Source organism: Etheostoma cragini, chromosome 12 (assembly GCF_013103735.1).
Source record: "Etheostoma cragini isolate CJK2018 chromosome 12, CSU_Ecrag_1.0, whole genome shotgun sequence".
NCBI classification, from domain to species: domain Eukaryota; kingdom Metazoa; phylum Chordata; class Actinopteri; order Perciformes; family Percidae; genus Etheostoma; species Etheostoma cragini.
Genome location: NC_048418.1, coordinates 26,069,048 through 26,089,110, shown reverse-complemented (window position 1 = coordinate 26,089,110; position 20,063 = coordinate 26,069,048). Strand labels below are relative to the sequence as shown.

At 38.3% G+C, this 20,063-nt stretch overlaps 1 protein-coding gene across 4 annotated transcripts in view; it reads right to left on the bottom strand.

Moving 5' to 3' along the window:
• The window catches only part of LOC117954379 (extended synaptotagmin-2-like), a 53,528-nt gene that overhangs the window by 17,511 nt on the left and 15,954 nt on the right, over positions 1-20,063 (bottom strand). For all 4 annotated transcript variants that reach the window (XM_034888135.1, XM_034888136.1, XM_034888137.1 and 1 more), the window contains exons 4-9: positions 17,054-17,188; positions 15,699-15,775; positions 14,986-15,058; positions 12,534-12,623; positions 2,476-2,531; positions 86-206 (exon numbers count right to left, since the gene is read on the bottom strand). In XM_034888135.1, coding sequence (XP_034744026.1) covers positions 86-206; positions 2,476-2,531; positions 12,534-12,623; positions 14,986-15,058; positions 15,699-15,775; positions 17,054-17,188 — 552 coding nt within the window. The remainder of the gene's footprint in view (positions 1-85; positions 207-2,475; positions 2,532-12,533; positions 12,624-14,985; positions 15,059-15,698; positions 15,776-17,053; positions 17,189-20,063) is intronic.

Here is a 20,063-nt window from a genome sequence, read left to right as displayed (position 1 = left end):
ATTATCAAACACTTTCCTGCCAATCAACAAGGCAATTATTTGATTTATTGATTCCAAACTATGAGTCACTGTGTGTGTGCATCACCTTGGGCACAGGGAAGCGTAGCTGGGCCAGCGCGGCCTCTCCAACCAAAGGGATGGTGATGCGGTTGGGTAGGACCACAAAGCTGTAGATGATGTCCTGGATGATGTTATCACACAAACCACTGAGACAGATGGATGATAGAAAAGAAGGAGCGATAGAGCGGAAAGAGAGGATAGAAAAGGAACGTAATGAGAGGATAATAATAATAGAGAATATACTGTGTATTATATGTAATAAATAAATAAATAAATGTGCATGTGCAATTACAACACATAAAGAGCTGGAGAATACTGTCTAACAATAACAGAACATCGCTACCTGCACTACTCATTTGTGCTTACCTGGTCTGACCATAGTCTTCCCAAACCCCCGACCCAACTCTCTACCAGATGGTGATTTATTGACAGCTCTGCCCTTCTTTTTACTAGAATGTCCAAAACATGCTGCCTCACATCTGAGCACGCTATCTATAATCGACCTTCAGCCAAAGTGCTCTGCTACCACGTCCACTTTATATAGGAACATGGTGTTTGTTATAGACAATCAATGACTAGCACAGAAGTCTAACAACCAACTACCGCTAGGATTTAGATAAGGGAGATCATTGCTCCCAATCATGCCTCTCGGGGTGTCTCCATTATTGCTCACGTGCAAAGTCTACCAGCAGAACTATGGAGTCCTTTACAGTAGCTCAACAAAGGATTCCATTCAGGGTCTCCAAGAAGGCCGGAATCTCAACAGGCTGACATCTACACCACTATTTCTATGAGGAGATAATATCACCAGAGGCTGAATGACAAAAGATCTTTGTTTTTGTGTGGTTTGAGTTAACTGACCATTTATCAGGGCCTTTAATATAAAGACAATATGACTGAGCTATCAGAAAGGCATTTCCAAGTAGATTCCCATGCAAGGATATACAGACAACAACTATTTGCCCTCATGTCCTCTAGAGGGCAGCAGCAACCATCATCAGAGTAGAGCTGCACTGCTTTACTACAAAAATAATTTCCCACTGAAAGAGTGTATACTGGAGCAGGAAATCATCACTGAGGAAATAATGAGTGCATCCACACTAACATACAGGAAGAGAGTGAGGAGGGTGGGGCAAGGGCAGTTTTTCAGCTTGATTACTGCAGACACACACACAGCACTGTAGTTGTCCCACAAACTCGTCAAACAAGGAAAGCTACATTTCAAAGGGCGGAGTCTTTATGAAACCACAGCGAGTGTCTCTGCTGTACACAGCAGCAGTAGAGGAACGCAGCAGCGTGGTAACAGTACTCGGCAGGATGGGCAGGTTGTGTTTCAAGTTTGTTGTTTGGTGAAAATATGATCTGGACAGTTGTATTTTAAGATTAAAGATAATACAAGGAAGTGCAATAAAGAAAATAATTATACACATATCTCAAGCAAAATCAGATTTAAAAGAAACATATTTTGTTGCAATATTGAAGCTTTTTATTTCATTCTCTCATCAAATATGAGCTACACCGATCATGCTTTTTTATATTCCAGCTTATAATGTATTTTAGAAATAAACAAAAAAAACTGTCAGTTTCCAGAAGCTGTACAATGGATGCATAAAGAGAGGTAGATAATGTGTGATTCAAGGTTTCTGGTCAGACTGGCAGTCTGCATTTAAGTGTTTAATGAGGAAGACTATACATAACTTTTGTTTTTTACAAGAAAACTCCATAGCCCTGTTTTAGATTGCAAAGAGCTTAACAGACACACTCAAACCTTATTAAATGGAAAATACAAATCTTGACAATGCTGAGATATAATTAGGTGTGTCTGTGTTGGTAAATGTTCTATGATGATTAATATATCAAATGGGTGAGTCACAGAGAGAAACTATGTTTCATACTGAAAGGCACTCACAGTCTCACTGGACATTTAAAGGAGAAATTTGAATGAGTCCACCCTGATCTCCTTTTAGCGTCCTAATAATGTTTCCAACGTTTGCATTGGAAAGTAGGGTTCAGGTAAACCATAAAAATATTTTCATGCAGTCTAATAAAAGGCTGAAATATGCCCACAATACAGTGCCAGACAAATACTTTAATTAGATAATGAAAAATAAAACTGCTCAAAATGTGTTGCTTATTATTTATGTAAACAATAAATAAAACACTTAAATCTGACCGCCACAAAGGTGTCAGAGATAAGAGTGACCCTTAAAACGTGCATGAACACGCGTGCGTGGGCTGCGTGTGTTGCACTGTGATCCAAAGATTGTAGTTACACAGTGTGTAGAGAAAATGGGCACATTTAGGACATTGTTTCTTTATTACACACACACACACACACACACACACACACACACACACACACACACCAACTCTGTCATGAGACATAGTCAAAACCCATTACATGCAGTTACTTACTTGACACCAGGAATGTCCAGCATGTTTGTAAGTCCCGTCCAATTGATGTCCAGCAACTGAAAGAGAGAAGATTGTTGATGTTGACTGATGATTTAGATTTTAAGAAAAGATCAGAGCGGTTTGGAGGTAAAACATCATCCCATGCTCAAAAAAACTGACTTCCTCCTGGTGCTCCGGTTTGCTCCCACCATAAAGACATGCATGCTGGGTAACTAGGACTACAGTTGAAAATCAGCCAGCCGGCCAACACTGGCGCATTTACAGAAATGTTAATAATGTGCATAGTTCTCATAAATAAATAAAGCTTAATACAAAAAATAATCTATAAAATGTGCATGTTCGAGGATTTGTGGGAACAATTTGTCCTACCTGTTGAAACAGCTCAGCTTTTATGATATTTATAAAGTTGGCTAATGAGGAACACCAGAAGAATTATTTTAGTGCAATGTTTTAGCATCAAAATAATGAAAGAAACTGAATGTCGGAACAAAACATTGGCAATTACAAGCCTGAATTTGTACAACACTATGCATGATTAGAAGAGAAAAAAAAAAATATCTACAAATTTCCTTCATATAATATGTGCAACTTCTTTAAGCTAGAGCAGAAACATTGAATATAAATGTTTTGGTATGACACATCAGTGAAGTAAAACACTGTTAGTTGCTCCTTCACCAAGCTCTTTGTCTACTCATTATTATTATGATCAGCTTCTCTCTGACAGCGTCATTAGTCAGCAGAGCAGCGGCAGGAGAAGCTGAGGAGCCTGCCTTTAATTCAATCAACCCCATAATCAATAGAGCAGATTAGGTTAGCCTTCATACAAACAGGAAGTATGTAGTAAGCTACTTTGGAAATTACACCACATAACCGAAAAACATCAGTTAGACTGCAGTAGACCAGGAGAGTAGATAAAATAATAATACAAGTTTCTCATCACCAATAAAAATAAATGCGGATGAAACAAAGAACTGATCCCCCAACGGGGAAATTATCTTGTTACAAAAGCTCATGGGTCAAAAGCAAAGGACAAGTCATTGGGTGATGAATCAAAAATGAAAAAAGAAGTTATACACACCATACGGGCCTTTCTCATTTCCCAAATGTGTACCTTCTCAACTCCTCGGTTAAGATACTGTCTACACTCCCTTCCTCTATACAAACACACACACACACACACACACACACACTTCCTTCTCCAACCATGGAGCCATCTTTACTTGCCTCTTTGCAGGACATGTCTAACAGCAGATTTAAGGTTATACTATTAATATTAACATATGCCTGTTGGGATGATGATGGCCTTTACTCTACGATTGCGTTCCCTCTCTCAAACACTTAAACCAGTGTTATTGGGATGTAGACCAAGTAGTCGGCTAACTGTCAAAATGTTCTTGTTGTTGAATGAAGATGTTAATGACTTAATTATGCTAATGACACAAATAGGCCAACATGCAACTCTTAGCAACCAAGTTGAATTGCAGGAACGAAATTAGTATCTGGGTGGAAATCCCCTTTTTAATACTTTAAATACTATAAGTACTTGGACCAAAAGTAGTATTTGGGTAGAATAAACTTTTAAAACTGTAAGTACTTGAACCAAAAGTAGTATTTGGGTAGAATAAACCTTTAAAACTGTAAGTACTTGAACCAAAAGTAGTATTTGGGTAGAATAAACCTTTAAAACTGTAAGTACTTGGACCAAACGTAGTATTTTGGTAGAATAAACCTTTAAAACGGTAAGTACTTGAACCAAACGTAGTATTTGGGTAGAATAAATATTTACAACTGAAAGTAGTATTTGAGCGGACTTAACCTTTAACACGGCTGCAATCACCCAGTTCAGTAGGTGGCGCTACTGAACTGGATGAAATGCGGCCTCCTCCTAGCACCTGGCCTGATTAGCCATGAATCTCCAGTTTGATCTAGTTGTGTCATCTAGATGTCTCAAAGTTAAGGGCCTGACACACCACGCCGACGGCGACTACTGTCAACCCCTGCCGCCTGTGGCATCGCCTCTTGTCCCCTTTGTCTGGGCCAGACACACCACACAGACTACGCACAGCCGACGGCCGAGTACCACGTAACTTCTGCACCTGCGTGACAGGAAATAACTCTCCAAACTAGCAGGCAGTCAATCAACAAGGGAAACCAGATGCCGTTGCCATGATACCCACAACAAACAGAGTTTGCTCTAGCAGCGGCAGAACAGAACAGAGCCTACGGTCCCTCTGCTTCAGTCCCCGCCGGGAAGACAGCGCTACTGGGAGACGGGTAAGAAGACCAAGCGGTCATCCGTTCTTTCAGTAATGAAGTCGCCCTACAGGTGGAGCGACCAAACGACCGAATGCTGCTCGTTAGCTAACGTTAGCTTGCTAATTTGACCTGCCGGAATGCCTTCATCTAACACTGGTTACCGGACATTTGCCAAACTAAACTGTCACTCATCTGGCGATATTGATGTTACAAGAGTGAATGAAACACTAAGTTGTTACATCTTACTAATTTAGAGGCTGGCTGGCAAGCTTGCTTGCTGTGGTGGTGGTAGATAGATAGATAGATATTCCAATAGTTCAAATCTGTGTGTTTTTAGAAAGTAAATTAAAATGTCATTTTTGACCAGTCATGACAGCTTTATATTGGATTGATCAGATGAAAGGAAAAATGAAAGGAGCCATGGGAAATATGATTAATTGGATAGATGGATGGATGGATATTTATTGATCCAAAAATGGGAAAGTATGGTGTTACAGCAGCAAACATACATCAGTCACACAGCATAGAATATAAATATAAATGAAATACTAGGATACAATATGCATAGATACAATATCAATTAAATAATAATATGAATATGAATAATAATATGAATAAAATATAAGAAGAAATATTTTAATATATACAAGATGGGAAAACAAAATGTGCAACTGCTTAAATAGTGTGCTAAAATGTAAATAAACCAATTGTACAGGTTGCACTTAGTGCAGGACTAGTATAATATATAGTGTAGTGCAGTATTAGTATAGTATAGTATATAGTATAGTGCATTATTGTGGTGTCTCAGAGTATTCTCTAGCACCCTGTGATGACACGTTAAAGAGTTTTATTGCCTGTGGTAGGAATGATTTCCTGTAGTGGTCCAGGCGACATTGAAGCTGTCAGAGCCTCTTAGAGAAGCTGCTCCTCTGTTGGACCAGTGTGGGGGGGGGTGGAGAGGGTGTTCGGGGTTATCCACGATAGATACGTTTGTTCAGTGAACTCCTCTCCAGCACAGCTTTAAATGTGTTCTATTTGCAGCCGATCAGAGAGCCAGCCTTCCTGATCAGTTCAGCTGAAAAACGTTCAACAATGCGGGACACAACACACAAGCCAGCTGAGACCGAGAGCCAGTGGTTGGCTTGGTGTGTCAGGGCCTTTAGATCAGCACTGAGCAGAGCATATAACAATTAAAAAATAATCTTGTGCACTGAAATGTCCTTTTATTTCTTCTGATAGGGGGTGCAGCAACTCGCCATGTTCACATGACACTGCAACAACAATGATGTGCAAATCTGCGTTTACACAGATGATGAAATGTAACCTTCACCCTACAATCAGATGCAGCTTACAACAAAGGGAACATCTACTCATGTTAACCAAGAGTCTCATATTCAGATTGGGAGCTTAGACTGGTTTGCTGACCCAGTTTTGAGGTTTATATACTTCAATATAAAACTGGGTAAACTAAGGAACCAGTTGATTAGGTTTACCAAAAGTGCAGTAACATCTGGTAAAGTGGTAGTGCTTTAGTAACAGTACAGGCAGCAATGATTATAGCAGGACCAGTTGCAGCAGTACTGTTATACCTGAAACAAAAGGAGCATTCCATTTAGTAGCAGTGGGGACGGAGCAATAACAAAAGCTGTGGCAGTATGAGTACATGGTATGGTCAAAGCCAGTAGGGGAAAGCGGCTTTAGTATGAACAGTCTCATTGCATAACAACATACTGCCCATGCCTAGAAACGGCTAAAGACATGTGAGATAACACAGCAGTAATAGTAGCTGTATAAGCATTAGTTTCATCCAACGCTGCAGAGGTGGTAAAAGGATTGTAACAGCACGGCAGTACTACGTGGAGTCATAATAGCAACAGCATGGTAGTTGAAGCAGCAGCATAGACTGTATTAAAACACTGTTGTAGTGTCCATGAAGAAGCCTGGAGTTTGGGTTCACTGTTTGCTAACAAATTGTCAGAGAACTGAAGCAAAAAGTCCTAATTTTAAAATGGGGTGTAGACCTGATGGAGATGCAGAGGTGAGGCGAGCAAGCACTGAATACCAAGCCTGAGCGAGACAGGCTGAAACAGGGAGGCTCTATGTCGCAATAAGCAGGATGATTCCATTTTAAAAGAATAAACAAACCAGTCAGATGTGTTTTACTCTGTGAACCAGAATGCAGTTCCGTGCTCAATCGTCATCTCACAAACTGGTTGAGTTCACAAGACAATCACCAGACTCTTGTTCGGAAGGAACACAGCTCAAAATAACACCAGACCATAAAAGGAGAGAGAGTAGCAAGTCAGTTGTCAAGGTTAATGTATATGTGGACTTAAGTTGGATTGACATGTCAGATGTTTATTTTTTTAAACATACCATTCATGTTGTAAGGTGGAAGTGTACAAGTAAAAGCCAGGGAGGAATGTGTCTATGTGTGTCAGTATGTTAAGGATTAAGAGTGACCGCAAAGTTGAAAAAGATTAGAAAAGAGACTTAAAAATAGTCAAATGATGGAAGTTGTTTTTAAGGCTAATGGAGAGCAATGGGGAAAAAGTGATCTATGAAACTGCTAAAATGTCTTTGCATATCTAAGTCATGTATTCAAACCAAAGAGTCATGTTTAGTGATAGAAATACTAAACATACTATTTGAGTAATAGTAGCATTTCCATGGCTGCATCAGTGGACAAGAAGGGAGACCTTATACTCAATCCTGGTGGAATCAGGATGCCAGTGAAGAGAATGGAGAATGGGTGTGATGTGGTCAGGACCCTTGCAGCACTATTCCAAGTGAAAGCTACGCCTTCAAAATGTGTCTAAATTTAACTTGTATTGTTATATTATGTTGTTTGACCTGTTTGTAACAAAAAAATAAGGCACTCATTATGCAGACATGTATATTTTATCATTTTATGTCTGTCCAGATAAAATACTTTAACTTATCTGGTAGGGCTCATTTAACCAAATGTGGTTAACAAGACAACACGAGTGCTGACTGCACCATTTTAAATGTTCACACATCAATAAAGTTTTCTTTGACAGTCAAATCTACAAGACACATGGGGGAGTAGCTTGACTTTTAATCCTTAGGACAGCTCCTTGTACTGTGTGTGTGTGTGTGCATATATATATATATATATATATATATATATATATATATATATATATATATATATATATATATATATATATATATATATATATATATATATATATATACACATATATACACACACACACGTATATATATATATATATATATATATATATATATGTGCACACGTATATATATATATATATATATGTATATACGTGAGTATATATTTATATATATATATATATACATATATATATTTATATGTCTAATATTCTAGTTTCTTCAAAGTTGCCACGCTTTGCTCTGATTACTGCTTTGCACACTCTTGGCATTCTCTCAATGAGCTTCAAGAGGTCGTCACCTGAAATTATTTCCCAACAGTCTTGAAGGAGTTCCCAGAATGCTCAGCACTTGTTGGCCCTTTTTCCTTCACTCTGCGGTCCAGCTCTCCCCAAACCGTCTGGATTGGGTCCAGGTCCGGTGACTGTGGAGGCGCAGCCCTCCATCACTCTCCTTCTTGGTCAGATACCCCTTACACAGCCTGGAGGGGTGTTTGGGGTCATTGTCCTGTTGGAAAATAAATGATGGCCCAACTAAACGCAAACCGGATGTGATGGCACGTTGGCGGTTGGAACCAAAGATGTCAAATTTGGACTCATCAGACCAAAGCCCAGATTTCCACTGGTATAATGTCCATTCCTTTCTTGGACCAAAACAAATCTCTGCTGCTTGTTGCATACTGCACTACTCAGCAGTGATTTCCTAGCTGCTATTTTACCATGAAGGTTATATTCGCCCAGTCTCCTCTTACCGGTTGTTTTTGAGATGAGTCTGCTGCCAGAACTCTGTCTGGTATTCATCTGCTCTCTAATCTGAGCTGCTGTAATTTGTGATTTCTGAGGCTGGGGACTCAGATTAATATATCCTCAGAAGCGGAGGTGGTCTTCCTTTCCTGGGGGGTCCTCATGTGAGCCAGTTTTGTTCTTCCTTTCGTTCTTCGTGCTTGATGGTTTTTGCGACTTCACTTGGGGACACATTCAAAGGTTTTGCAATTTTAAGGACTGACTGACCTTCTTTTTTTAAAGTAATGATGGCCACTCATTTTTCTTTACTTAGCTGATTGGTTCTTGCCATGATATGAGTTCTAACAGCTGTCCAATAGTGCTGTATCAACCTGACTTCTGCACAACACAACTGATGGTCCCAACTCCATTATTCCACTAATAAACCAGACAAGGCCCACCTGTGAAGGGAAAACCAGTTCAGGTGACTATCTCATGAAGCTCATTGAGAGAACACCAATGGTTTGCAGTGCTATCAAAAAACGAACGGTGGCAACTTTGAAGAAACAAGAATAAAAGACATGTTTTCATATATTATATATATATAATTTCCTTCCTGTTAGACATCCAGGTTTGTCTAACTCCACATCTCCAGATTGTAACACTGGCATTGTAACATTTCTGTTATAAATTTGTAAAGATACTCAAGTGATGTTACTTAAGCTATCTAAATACATGTGATATTTAAAATTGATAAGATTTCATCTTTAATCATCTTATGTGTATGGTAGTCTCCATGGATATAGGAAAATTATGTTTCATGCTCTTGTGTGCAACCCAGTGAAGTAGGCTTCTTTCTTTCTGTGGCCTAGTTAGCACTCTAGATGTAGACCACAGTGGACCACAATGCCATTCTGCTAGAATGACAGGAAGAAAAGGAAGGCAGCGTGGGGGTTTCACAGAACCCATTAAAAATAAAGGCACACAGTTCATAATATTGCTTTCAATGTCGGCACATTTACATAAAATGTAAACACATGCTTATTTTGGCATTATGCACAAAGTATGTGTGTGTGTGCGTGCGTGCGTGCGTGCGTGCGTGCGCAAGCAAGCGACTGAGTGGGTTGGGCATCACTTTAATTATTACTAGTTTCAAGTTTCAATTCTTCCTTTTGATTCCAATTCTTTGATGGGTGGAGTTAAAACGGCTTGCATGCTTGTTTCACAGATAAGAGGATCATTTTAATATATATTTTTTATTATTAATTCATGGTAAAGTAAGTCCATTAAAGTGAGTACTTAGAGATATAGTGTTCCTATCCCACTTACTGTCTTTTTCAAAATAAACTAATCATCATGCATATTTATTATATTTAAGCATCTTATATCAATGATCATATCACTATTTTTAACAACTGCCAAAAATCAACATGCCACAACATGCATTGGCTTTTCATCACAGTCCGTCACTCAGTCCGTTTTGAAAGGTAAGACACGTGGCATTAAGCTTAACTGAACACGAGAAAAGACTAGGCTAGGGGATGTGGGGTCAACTTGCTGGGCCCACTGACCTAAGCCAAACCTTAAATTGGCAAAAAGTATTATTGTACTGTCACTCATAAACTGAACAGATTTGTGAGTAATCGTTTGCCAGCCTGATGTTAACTCGTTGATCAGACAGGATTCAGCTGTGGAGATAAGACGATCGTGAAAGAGTCCATTTGAAGAGTGGGCTCTTGTATTAGCCCTATCAATTTTATTAGGGAATGCAGGTGGTATCTCAATTTAATCCAAGATGTTAGATGGCTTTGAAATGTATGGAATTTGTTTTAAAGGTCATGACATGGTGCTCTTTGGATGCTTTTTATAGGCCTTAGTGGTCCCTAATATTGTATCTGAAGACTCTTTTATATAGACCTTAGTGGTGCCTAATACTGTATTTGAAGTCTCTTTTATATAGACCTGAGTGCTCCCCTAATACTGTATCGGAAGTCTCTTTCCCAAAATTCAGCCCTGGTGCAGAATTACAGCCACTAGAGCCAGTCTTTATGACCTCATAAGGGGCATGATTCCATATGGGCCCATCTGAGCTTTCATTTTCTCAAAGGCAGAGCAGGATACCCAGGGCTCGGTTTAGACCTATCACGATTTCTAGCCACTGGGGGGGAACTCATATTAATGTTAAACAACTCTCATAAAGTGAAATATCCATGCCAAGGGACCTTTAAACTATAGGATTTTGAATCTTGTTCCCCATTTTAAAAACATAACCAAGCGCTCAGGCTTACAGTCCAATCGCAGGGGAATAATTTAAGGAAACTGCAGTTTTCATTGAACTATTAGATGATGATAAGGCTACGAGGTGTGAGACAATTTTTAAGATTTGTTAAGATTAAGATTTGTTATGGTATTGGTCAATCCATGGAAGAAGATGCTATTCATACTACATTCAAGAAAGGCACACAATAACCCAAACTAACAAACTGATCGGGACAGCAGTGAACAAACAAACACACAACAAAAAAGCAACTTGCTAACATTATCAATAGAGACTGAAGAGAGTATAGATAACGTCTAAAGTGCTTATTGACAGCATGTTAAAGCAGTTTTATATTCTAAATGTTTCATACACAGGGATATTTAGCCTATTTTAACCAGCTGTGTCACAGCTTCCTTCAAAGGTTAGTCTATTGTTGTTGTTTTTATAAAAGATAATTATTGTGCAAATTATTATTAAATCAAAGCAGTTGTATATGGTTATTATATCATGGCCAGGAACCAATCAAATGATTGATTTGAGCTACCCGTTTTAATTTTCATATGATCATGTGTGTGTCAGCAAGGACCTGCCTGAGATCTCCCCACCGCCACACAAACTTCTACTTGGTTTATATACGGTATTTTAAAACACAAGTTTGAGTGTTGCTACTGACACAACTAATGCTTCCTTCTTCTAAAACGTCTTACTCAGACTGAAAACTGAAAACACATTTTTGGAGAAAAAGGAACAATTTCACATCTCTGTTTCAGGCTTTTTTTTGTGTAGGCACCAGTATCAAAGTCTATATCTGGTAGGGAGAATGTACTGAGGCAGAGGAAGGAAGACAGCAGTCAGAGAGAAGGAATGCACTGATAAAGAAGGACTGGGGAGCTGGGCAGCGTTCAGGAAGGGGAGAATGCTGTAGTCTGGTAGAACTGTGCAGTGGCCGCAAAGACATCATAACATATATCCATGCAGTATGCATTTGTGCTGTTGCTAAATGCTAAATGATTTCAGTGCAATACAACATCTTTTATTCAGTTTTTTCTTTTACAAGTTGCAAAGCCATTTAAAAAATCACACATTGAGCTTGTTGGCCCTCTTACAATGTACACAAGTAGGTATTGTTTATAGGCACATTTTAATATTTTTGGTGTTTTGTTTTTTTGTTGTAAACTCTGTAAAATGTCTCGATTATTTTTGAAAAATGCTATATTAATGCATTATGATTATTAATCTGTTCTAATATAAAATATTTGAAATTGGATTAACAAAATAACATTTTGCAAAAAAACATATTCTACTATTCCTTAAAAAAACACTTGTTTGAATATATCCGTACATGTCTATTTTTGTCTCTACAGTTAATCATTTACTTCTTTGTGGCATCTTTTTCTTCACCCTTGTTAATAGTTTACTTTAGGCAGTGTCAGCCATATGATAAACCGTCATCAGCAATCCCCCTCGCTTGCTAGAAACTCTGAACGACCAGCTGAGAAAGGGAGCTGAATGTTTATAAGGCAGCGGCCCAGGCCTAAGCGACAATGTGTGAGGCTGACAGCCCCCCTCAATATTCAAATATAAATTCTCAGGATTGAATGTTTTTCAGTTTGAATATGTATTAGAATTTAGAATATATGTTGACAGCCCTAACAGGTACTCACTGGTTTCTTGAGGAAAAAGACAGACAGTGCTCCGATCAAAGGCATGTCCCCCAGCAGAGGTTCCATCACCACTCTCATCGTTCCATGAAGCTGGACAGAGGAAACAAAAACATTACAAATCAGTCACAGTGATGTGTCTACTGTATCCACTTCATTATCACAACAGAAACCTATTCATGTTCATTGTCTTTTTTATTGACTGAAGTGTTCTATTGGACTACATGACTTTAGAAATGGTCCATATGTTAGATTAGGTCATCATGGGGCCTTTTTTCCTGCTGGAAGCCAAGAGGTAAGAGACAGAGCTGTGAGATGAGGAATGTTAACAACCATGACTTTACAAAAGTGTCATAGGTGTTGGCAAACTAGGTGAGAAAAGACAACAACAAAATCTGACATTGGGTCTTATGATTTGGGAGTCGTGTGTAATAACAAAAACAACTGTATTTGTATTGTACTTTTCAAAACCAATTTACAAAGAACTTTACAGTAGAAACCAGGGGGTGGGGAAAATTGATGCATAACAATTGTCTCTAGAATGAGTCAATGCTTGATTCTGATAAGTTAATAATAAATTAAAAGCAATATATATATATATATATATATATATATATATATATATATATATATATATATATATATATATATATATATATATATATATATATACACACACACACATAAAGCCCTAAGCTTGCCCGGTACTTAAACTGAAATGCTGACGTAATAAAATCATTGTGGTGCAAAGAGTCATGAGGAGAGAAGATCTGGGCTTAAATCATTTTAATCAATTATCAACTCTCAAACAGAGACTTAATCCTGGAGCGGGGTGTTTTCATGTTAAACTGAAATTACAGAATTGAATCATTCTTAAAAATAAAAAAGTGAAAGTTTCCCCACAGAGATTTTCATTAATTACACTGCCTTCTCAGTGGCTGCAGTGACTCAAACCTCAGATATGTAGCCTGCCTGTCTGCAGTACCAAACTTGGTCCTAGCTCACTCTAAGTGATCAAATAGCAAAATGTTGCTTATCATAGTGGAAAGATTGAGGACAGCCATTTTTATACCCTGAAGCCTGAAGGGGTTTGCTTCATAAATCATGTGCATCAGATTAATTGTATCACTTATTATTATTTGTGTCAGCATCCATTAAACCCAAGAAATAAGTTCTCTTTTTAGTAAATGACATTAAAAAACAAGAGAGTTAGTTTGCTCTGATACTATATGAAAAGAAAACTCCTAAAACCTTCTTTGAGTGTGACTCATCATTCCTGATAAGCTGTAACACATAAGGCATCTGAACTAATTATTTCATCATCAGTCTATGAAAAGCTGCCTGAGACAACATCAGCTATATAATTTAAGCCATACACAAAGGCAAATATTGACTCTACCTTGTACTCTGAGCCTTTTCTCTATGTAAATCTGTCACACTCTTCTCTCCACTCACATTTTCTCCCTTCCTTTCTCTGCGACAGCAAATATGGCCTGATCTTCTGCCAACAACCAAATGGATAACATCTCCTTTATAAGTACACATGATGTAAAAGTGTTTTGGGCAGGTCAGGAATTAATATGGTGGTCATGGTCAAAGGAATTATTCTAGACACTAGATACAAATAACACTCTTTTTATTCTCTAAAATAATATTAATATGCTTGTTCATGTGGGTCAAGTTTAAATGTTTGGTGAATAATTGCACTATATTGACTTGACTATGCTATATAAAATTGTTTTGTTTACTTTTCTCAATTTTTTATTTTCAACTGCTAGAACAATATCAATCGGTTATTGATCAAATCAATAATTGTGGGCTCTTAACACTGTGGAACTGAGCTTTTAAAACTTAAAACTCAAATACCAGCATATAATGTGTAAGGTGTACACACATTTAATAAAATTTAAAGAGATTGGTGCCATTGTCATCGGTATGATGGAACAATCCAGCTATTTGATTCAGCCCAATTTACGACCATTGCCTCCCTGTTAATGGCTTTTCTTCATTTAGAAAATGTGTGCATCACAAGTTCCACAAACTAATTTGTCCGTCTTCATATTATTTGTCTTGTGCAACCAACAGCCCATCAATAATACAATTGCTTTATTGTTTTTTCATTATACATTCAATGAGATCATTCAGACGCCCTTCCCGGAGACAGTGTTGTATAATGAATAGCAATCTTACATTTGAGAAGCCTAAACAAGAGAATAGTTGAAATATTTGCCTGAAAAACTTGAAACGGACTTGAAATTATGAAACGTCAGAATAGTTGACCATTCATATTCGACTGAAGGTATATTAAGTCAATGGACTAATGAGGCAACATGTTGGAGCTGTTACCATTTGTATTCTTTGCTCTATATGACCCTATCTAACAGAAGTGCATCGTGACATGGCATCAAAGTTACAATTAGCACTTAACTTTGTCCATTCCACACTGCAGTCATACCTGTATACTTTTAATTCCAGCTCTGCAATAGTATTTCTTGATGTCCACATCGATCTCTGTATTCCCGACAAAACTACAAGGAAGAAGAATGCAAAAGGAGGAATAACGTTATAATGTGAAAGCAAGAAAGCAAAGAAGGGAATACATAGATCTAACATACAATTTGTTTTCATGCTTTTCCTTCGTATTCATCTGGAGCAAACAGAGAACATTTTTCATTATTAAAAGGAAAAAGCTGGTTTCATCAGTAGTCGCTCACTGGTGACGACTGAAGACGCAAATCTTTAATGTGTAAATTTAAGAAAGGCTCAGTAAGTTCCTAACACCTGAACATGGTAGTTTTTAAGAAACATTACTCGAACAGTAAATAGTAAATTGTGACATTTCCTGCTTGTTAGTGGGATCAAGTTAATGTTGGTTTTGGTCTTTTAATGGAGATTGTAATTGTTAAGAAAAACATGGAATACCACCAGCCTTGTCCTTTAGGGACCTTTTGGTAAAGCCAAGAGGTATGTAAGGCTTTTATTTATCCTTTTTTAACGACAGCGGTCCAGTTGATAACATATATTCTGCCAGCGAGAACTGTTCAAGATGGGCAGCAAAACAAAAAGCTCCATGTACAAGTACAGACGTAGACAGTAGATAGACATAACACCCCATACCAAAATACAACAGCAGGCATGGTTCTGTAATAAGGTATGTTGACTGTGTACCTTATCTCCAGGTCCATAATGACCTGCCTCTTGTCCACATTCTCTGTGTAAACCTTCACCCCGTTCACTCTCAGCGGCTGCAGAAACACAGATATGACAAAGAGTTGCAAGTGAGCAAATCCCTCTCAGAACTCTGACCAGACTGTGGACTGAAAACATTAAGACCTGCTGTTTATTAGGATGATTTGTCAGCAAAATATAACTCAGTATGCAGTTTAAACAAGAAAAGACAAAGCTTGGGACAAAAAGAAGAGGAATGCTTTTCTTAAAAGAAAAACAGCTTGGAATCACTTTGATGTTGTCCTGTTCTAAAACTGAGATGATGTAATACATTTAGTGATTCATGGAAGTTCAACAGCATATAGGTAGACAAACATAGAAACACAGCAATAGAAGACCTGAAAACCTACACTTTAAAATGAGCTATAAGTAGTTGTATTAATAAGCCGTACTGCCAAGGAGGTTATGTTGTTGGTTTGGTTTGTCCGTTTGCTTGTTGGTCTTCCAGCAGGACAACGGAAGAACTTTTGTCTTGAAAGTTGGTAGAAGGGTGTAAGGGCTGAGGAAGAATTACGGGCCAATACAAACTATTTTTCATTCATTGATTTATTTACGTCCACAAGAGTGGACAAAGATTGTGATCGCTGAAGCCACAAAAAACTGTAACTTTATTATCCTATACTCTTACCCTAACCCTAAAATCAAAGTTGAAAAACTATAAAAAACGATTTTGGTTGGTCTCTGCAACAATGACAACTTTAGTTACACTGTGACAAATAGTTTACAGATTTACATGCGAAAACATACTGGCTCTATACACGCTAAACTGTCTGTGTAGGAATCCTTTCCATGTTGGCAGAATCTTAGAATAACACTCTGAGTCTGTATGTGGCAAAAACTGCACTTTTAATCCTCATGGGATTACATTGCAGCCCGGTTCTAGTCTGCTGATCACAGCGTTATCTCTTGATACTGGCCCAATTGTTGGCACTGTTGTTGGGAACATCTGATTGTTGTTCCTTGAAAACCAAGTTACCCTTTAAGTTATTGCAAAGACAAATTATCCAAATTGTAGTACAGTATTACATATTTCTTTGGTTCCTTTTATTGCTGTTGATTGGAAACTGTGCTTTAAAGAGAGAAGTATAAGATGTGATAGCTCTAGCACAAGTAAAAGCAAATTAGGGTTGTTTATGTGCCAATCTTTCTGTTTGTACTATTTTTGTATATTTTTCTTTATTTGAGAGCCTTAAGTTTATGTGTGAAGAACTTATTTTCGATTTAAACTGCTTCACAAATTAAATACTGAATTTATTAAATTCATCCTGACAGTCTTTGTGTTGTTCTCTGGGCACCTTGTCGCCCATGTCAATCTTGGTGAAGCAGAACGAGCTGAGGTGAGGGTTGGCACCCTTCACAGCCGGCTCGATGGTCTCTCGGAACAGCTTGTCCACAAACTGGCAGATAAACGGCCACATCTGCTTCACCGTCTGAGAGCGCGCGCGCGAGAGAGAGAGAGAGAGAGAGAGAGAGAGAGAGAGAGAGAGAGAGAGAGAGAGAGAGAGAGAGAGAGAGAGAGAATAAGATTAATATGTTGACCACATCTTATAGTAGATGCCAGGCTGGAGCTAAGACCAGATTTAGGTGACACATTCTTGGGAACAATGTTACAGTAGTTGTCGAGGCACATGCATGGCAACCATTGGAGAAGGCTGTTTTTATTGCATACCAGTGAAAATTCAAGCATATAACAATCAAACTATAAAAGACTCCACTCCGCCCCACCCCAAAGGAAAATAAACAGGAAAAATGTAAAAATAAAAAAGAGAACTGGGTAATGACTAGGGATGAGCGAGTACAGCATTATCTGTATCTGTATCTGTATCTGTTTACCACATGGATTATCTGTATCCGTATCCGTACTCGGACTGGGCGGGGCCTAAACCAGAGGTGGTCAGATTTAACCCGGAAGTGGGTCTGGTTGTCTTGAAATGTGCAGGGCTTTAACTGGTATGTTATTTTAAGCATGCAAATGGTATGAGTTGATCAGAAATTGTTATATTTATTGCTGATTTGAAAACTATTTACATGAAAGCATCGAGCTTCAGATCAATGGTGTTGTCATGGTAACAAACAAACTATATACAGAACGTTTTGCAACAATCAATACAACACATGCAGTTGCAATTATGAAGTAAAATGTAATGAACAAGAGTTTTCATACTCAATATAACTTTATTTTTTTAAATACGTACGGAAGCACGGATATTGACTCATATAGTACTCATACTTGTACTCGGCAAAAGTGCTTTATCCGTACCGGATACTCGTTTCAGCCGGGTACTCAGATCACCCCTAGTAATGACATTTTATAACCATACAGAGCTTAGCAGCACATGGTTAAGGAGGTATCGCCAGTTAGGGACATATCGTCGTCATGTTTCCAGAGTTTCATCGACTTCACGGTCCTCCAAGAATGCATGATCTATTTGAATTTGGCTGAGTACTTTTTCATTGTGTATGATAACTTTTCAAGGATTAGACATGCTGATAATTATTTTAATGCAACTAAGAATGCAGAGTGTAGGATTTTAAGAAACTGGGTTTAAGGTTGCTACGCAGGAATGATCTAGAGGGTTGGAGACACTACAGATTTATGTTGAAATATATTAATGTGTTTCGAATGAGAAACAATACAGTGACCAGTAAGCTGCATTATCATTTGACAGACACCAGAGATGGGAAATACTTCGTTACTGTACTCAAGTACATTTTTCAGATATTTTTACTTTACTATTTTTTTTTTTTATGACTTTTTACTTTTACTCCTTACATTTTAACATGAGTATCGGTACCTTCTACTCCTTACATTTTACAAAATTGTCTCGTTACTTTAGTTGAATAAAAAAAACTAAAGTAAAAGTGAGAGAAAAGAAAAAGAAATAACTGCGGTGCACGCATCCTCGGGCTGGGACCCCTAACTAGCTGTCCAGAGGATAATCAGCTGAGATTGTGTGTGTGTGTCTTTGAGAACTGGAAGTCTTATAACTGATGTTGTCAGTTCCTTTAAGCCTGTTGTTGTGTTGGTCTATAGTTCTTGCACATTTAAAAGTTAGCTTGTTTGTGTTCTTCACCTGTTAGCTAGGTTACACCTGATCAATGTGCCACAGTTGCACACTGGAAGTGTGAGGGCTTTAAATTCAGAGTGTTTTCCTCCCCTGTCTATCATCTGCTGGTCAGTAACCCAGGAAGTGAAATCTTTACGCCTGAGAGACCAGACAACATGAATGTGTGTTGAGCAAACAGCCAGGAATGTTCACCAATTATTCTCTTTTAGGGGTGTGGTTTGTCAGCTGTTTGGGGGGGTATGTTTTCAGTGGTGGGGGAATCCTGGCACTCGGGGAAACCCCACACAGACATGGGAAGATCATGCCAACAAAATGGCCCAGGATGACCAGGATCTGGCCATTGAGCCGCCCATCTTCTTGGCTCCTTATAAGTGACCAGGTTAGCTCAGTTGGTAGAGCAGGCGCACATATGTGGAGGTTTGCTTCTCAACACAGCGGCCGCAGGTTCGATCTCTGGGAATGATTGTAAAGTTTTATAAAGAATATGTTTAGGGCATCTCCTCTCTAACTGGGACATTAAGGGACTGATTGGTGGCATTACTGTGGGCAAAGTCCACACACTTAATATTTGATGTAATGTTTACTTTTGCAAGGTGCAAATGTTCAACCAGAACAAGTTCCTTCCTGGGACTATTTAGCAGAGGCACCGTCACTCTGTCCCAGGACTATTGGGATTGGCTTCAGAAACGTAAACAACACCGTTTTTTCTGTCCCAGAATGTATGTGGTGTAGCCAGACCTTACTCCACAGCACTGTGGAGATAGGTCTGGCAATGTGAGACTACCAACAAACTGACACTAGTCCCATCTATCAAAGAGACAGATGCAACACAAACACAAATTTGTATTACTCAAAAACACACACATTCCTTTTTTAATTTTACCTAGAAATACTTTCACATTTTTAAAAGTTGTTAATGGTTGCAAGAAGTCCCTGACTATCGTAGTTTGTTGTAAAGGAGTACAGTAAAGTAAAAATGGGTACAGAACGTATGACCTGTGTTTAATCACTTTATTTAGCTGTCATAGTGTGCATCAGTTTTTGCACCTTTTTGGTTATATTTTGTTCATTGGCTTCTATATATTTGCACTCTTTACCACTTTGCATTGTATTCCCTCAGGATGAAATAAATAGGATTTTATTTTATCTTATCGCAACTAAATCTAATAAATTAAACAATGGTTGGAGGGCTTGTGTAAAAAAGAAGGTAACTGCAGGATTTAAAGTAAACACTGAA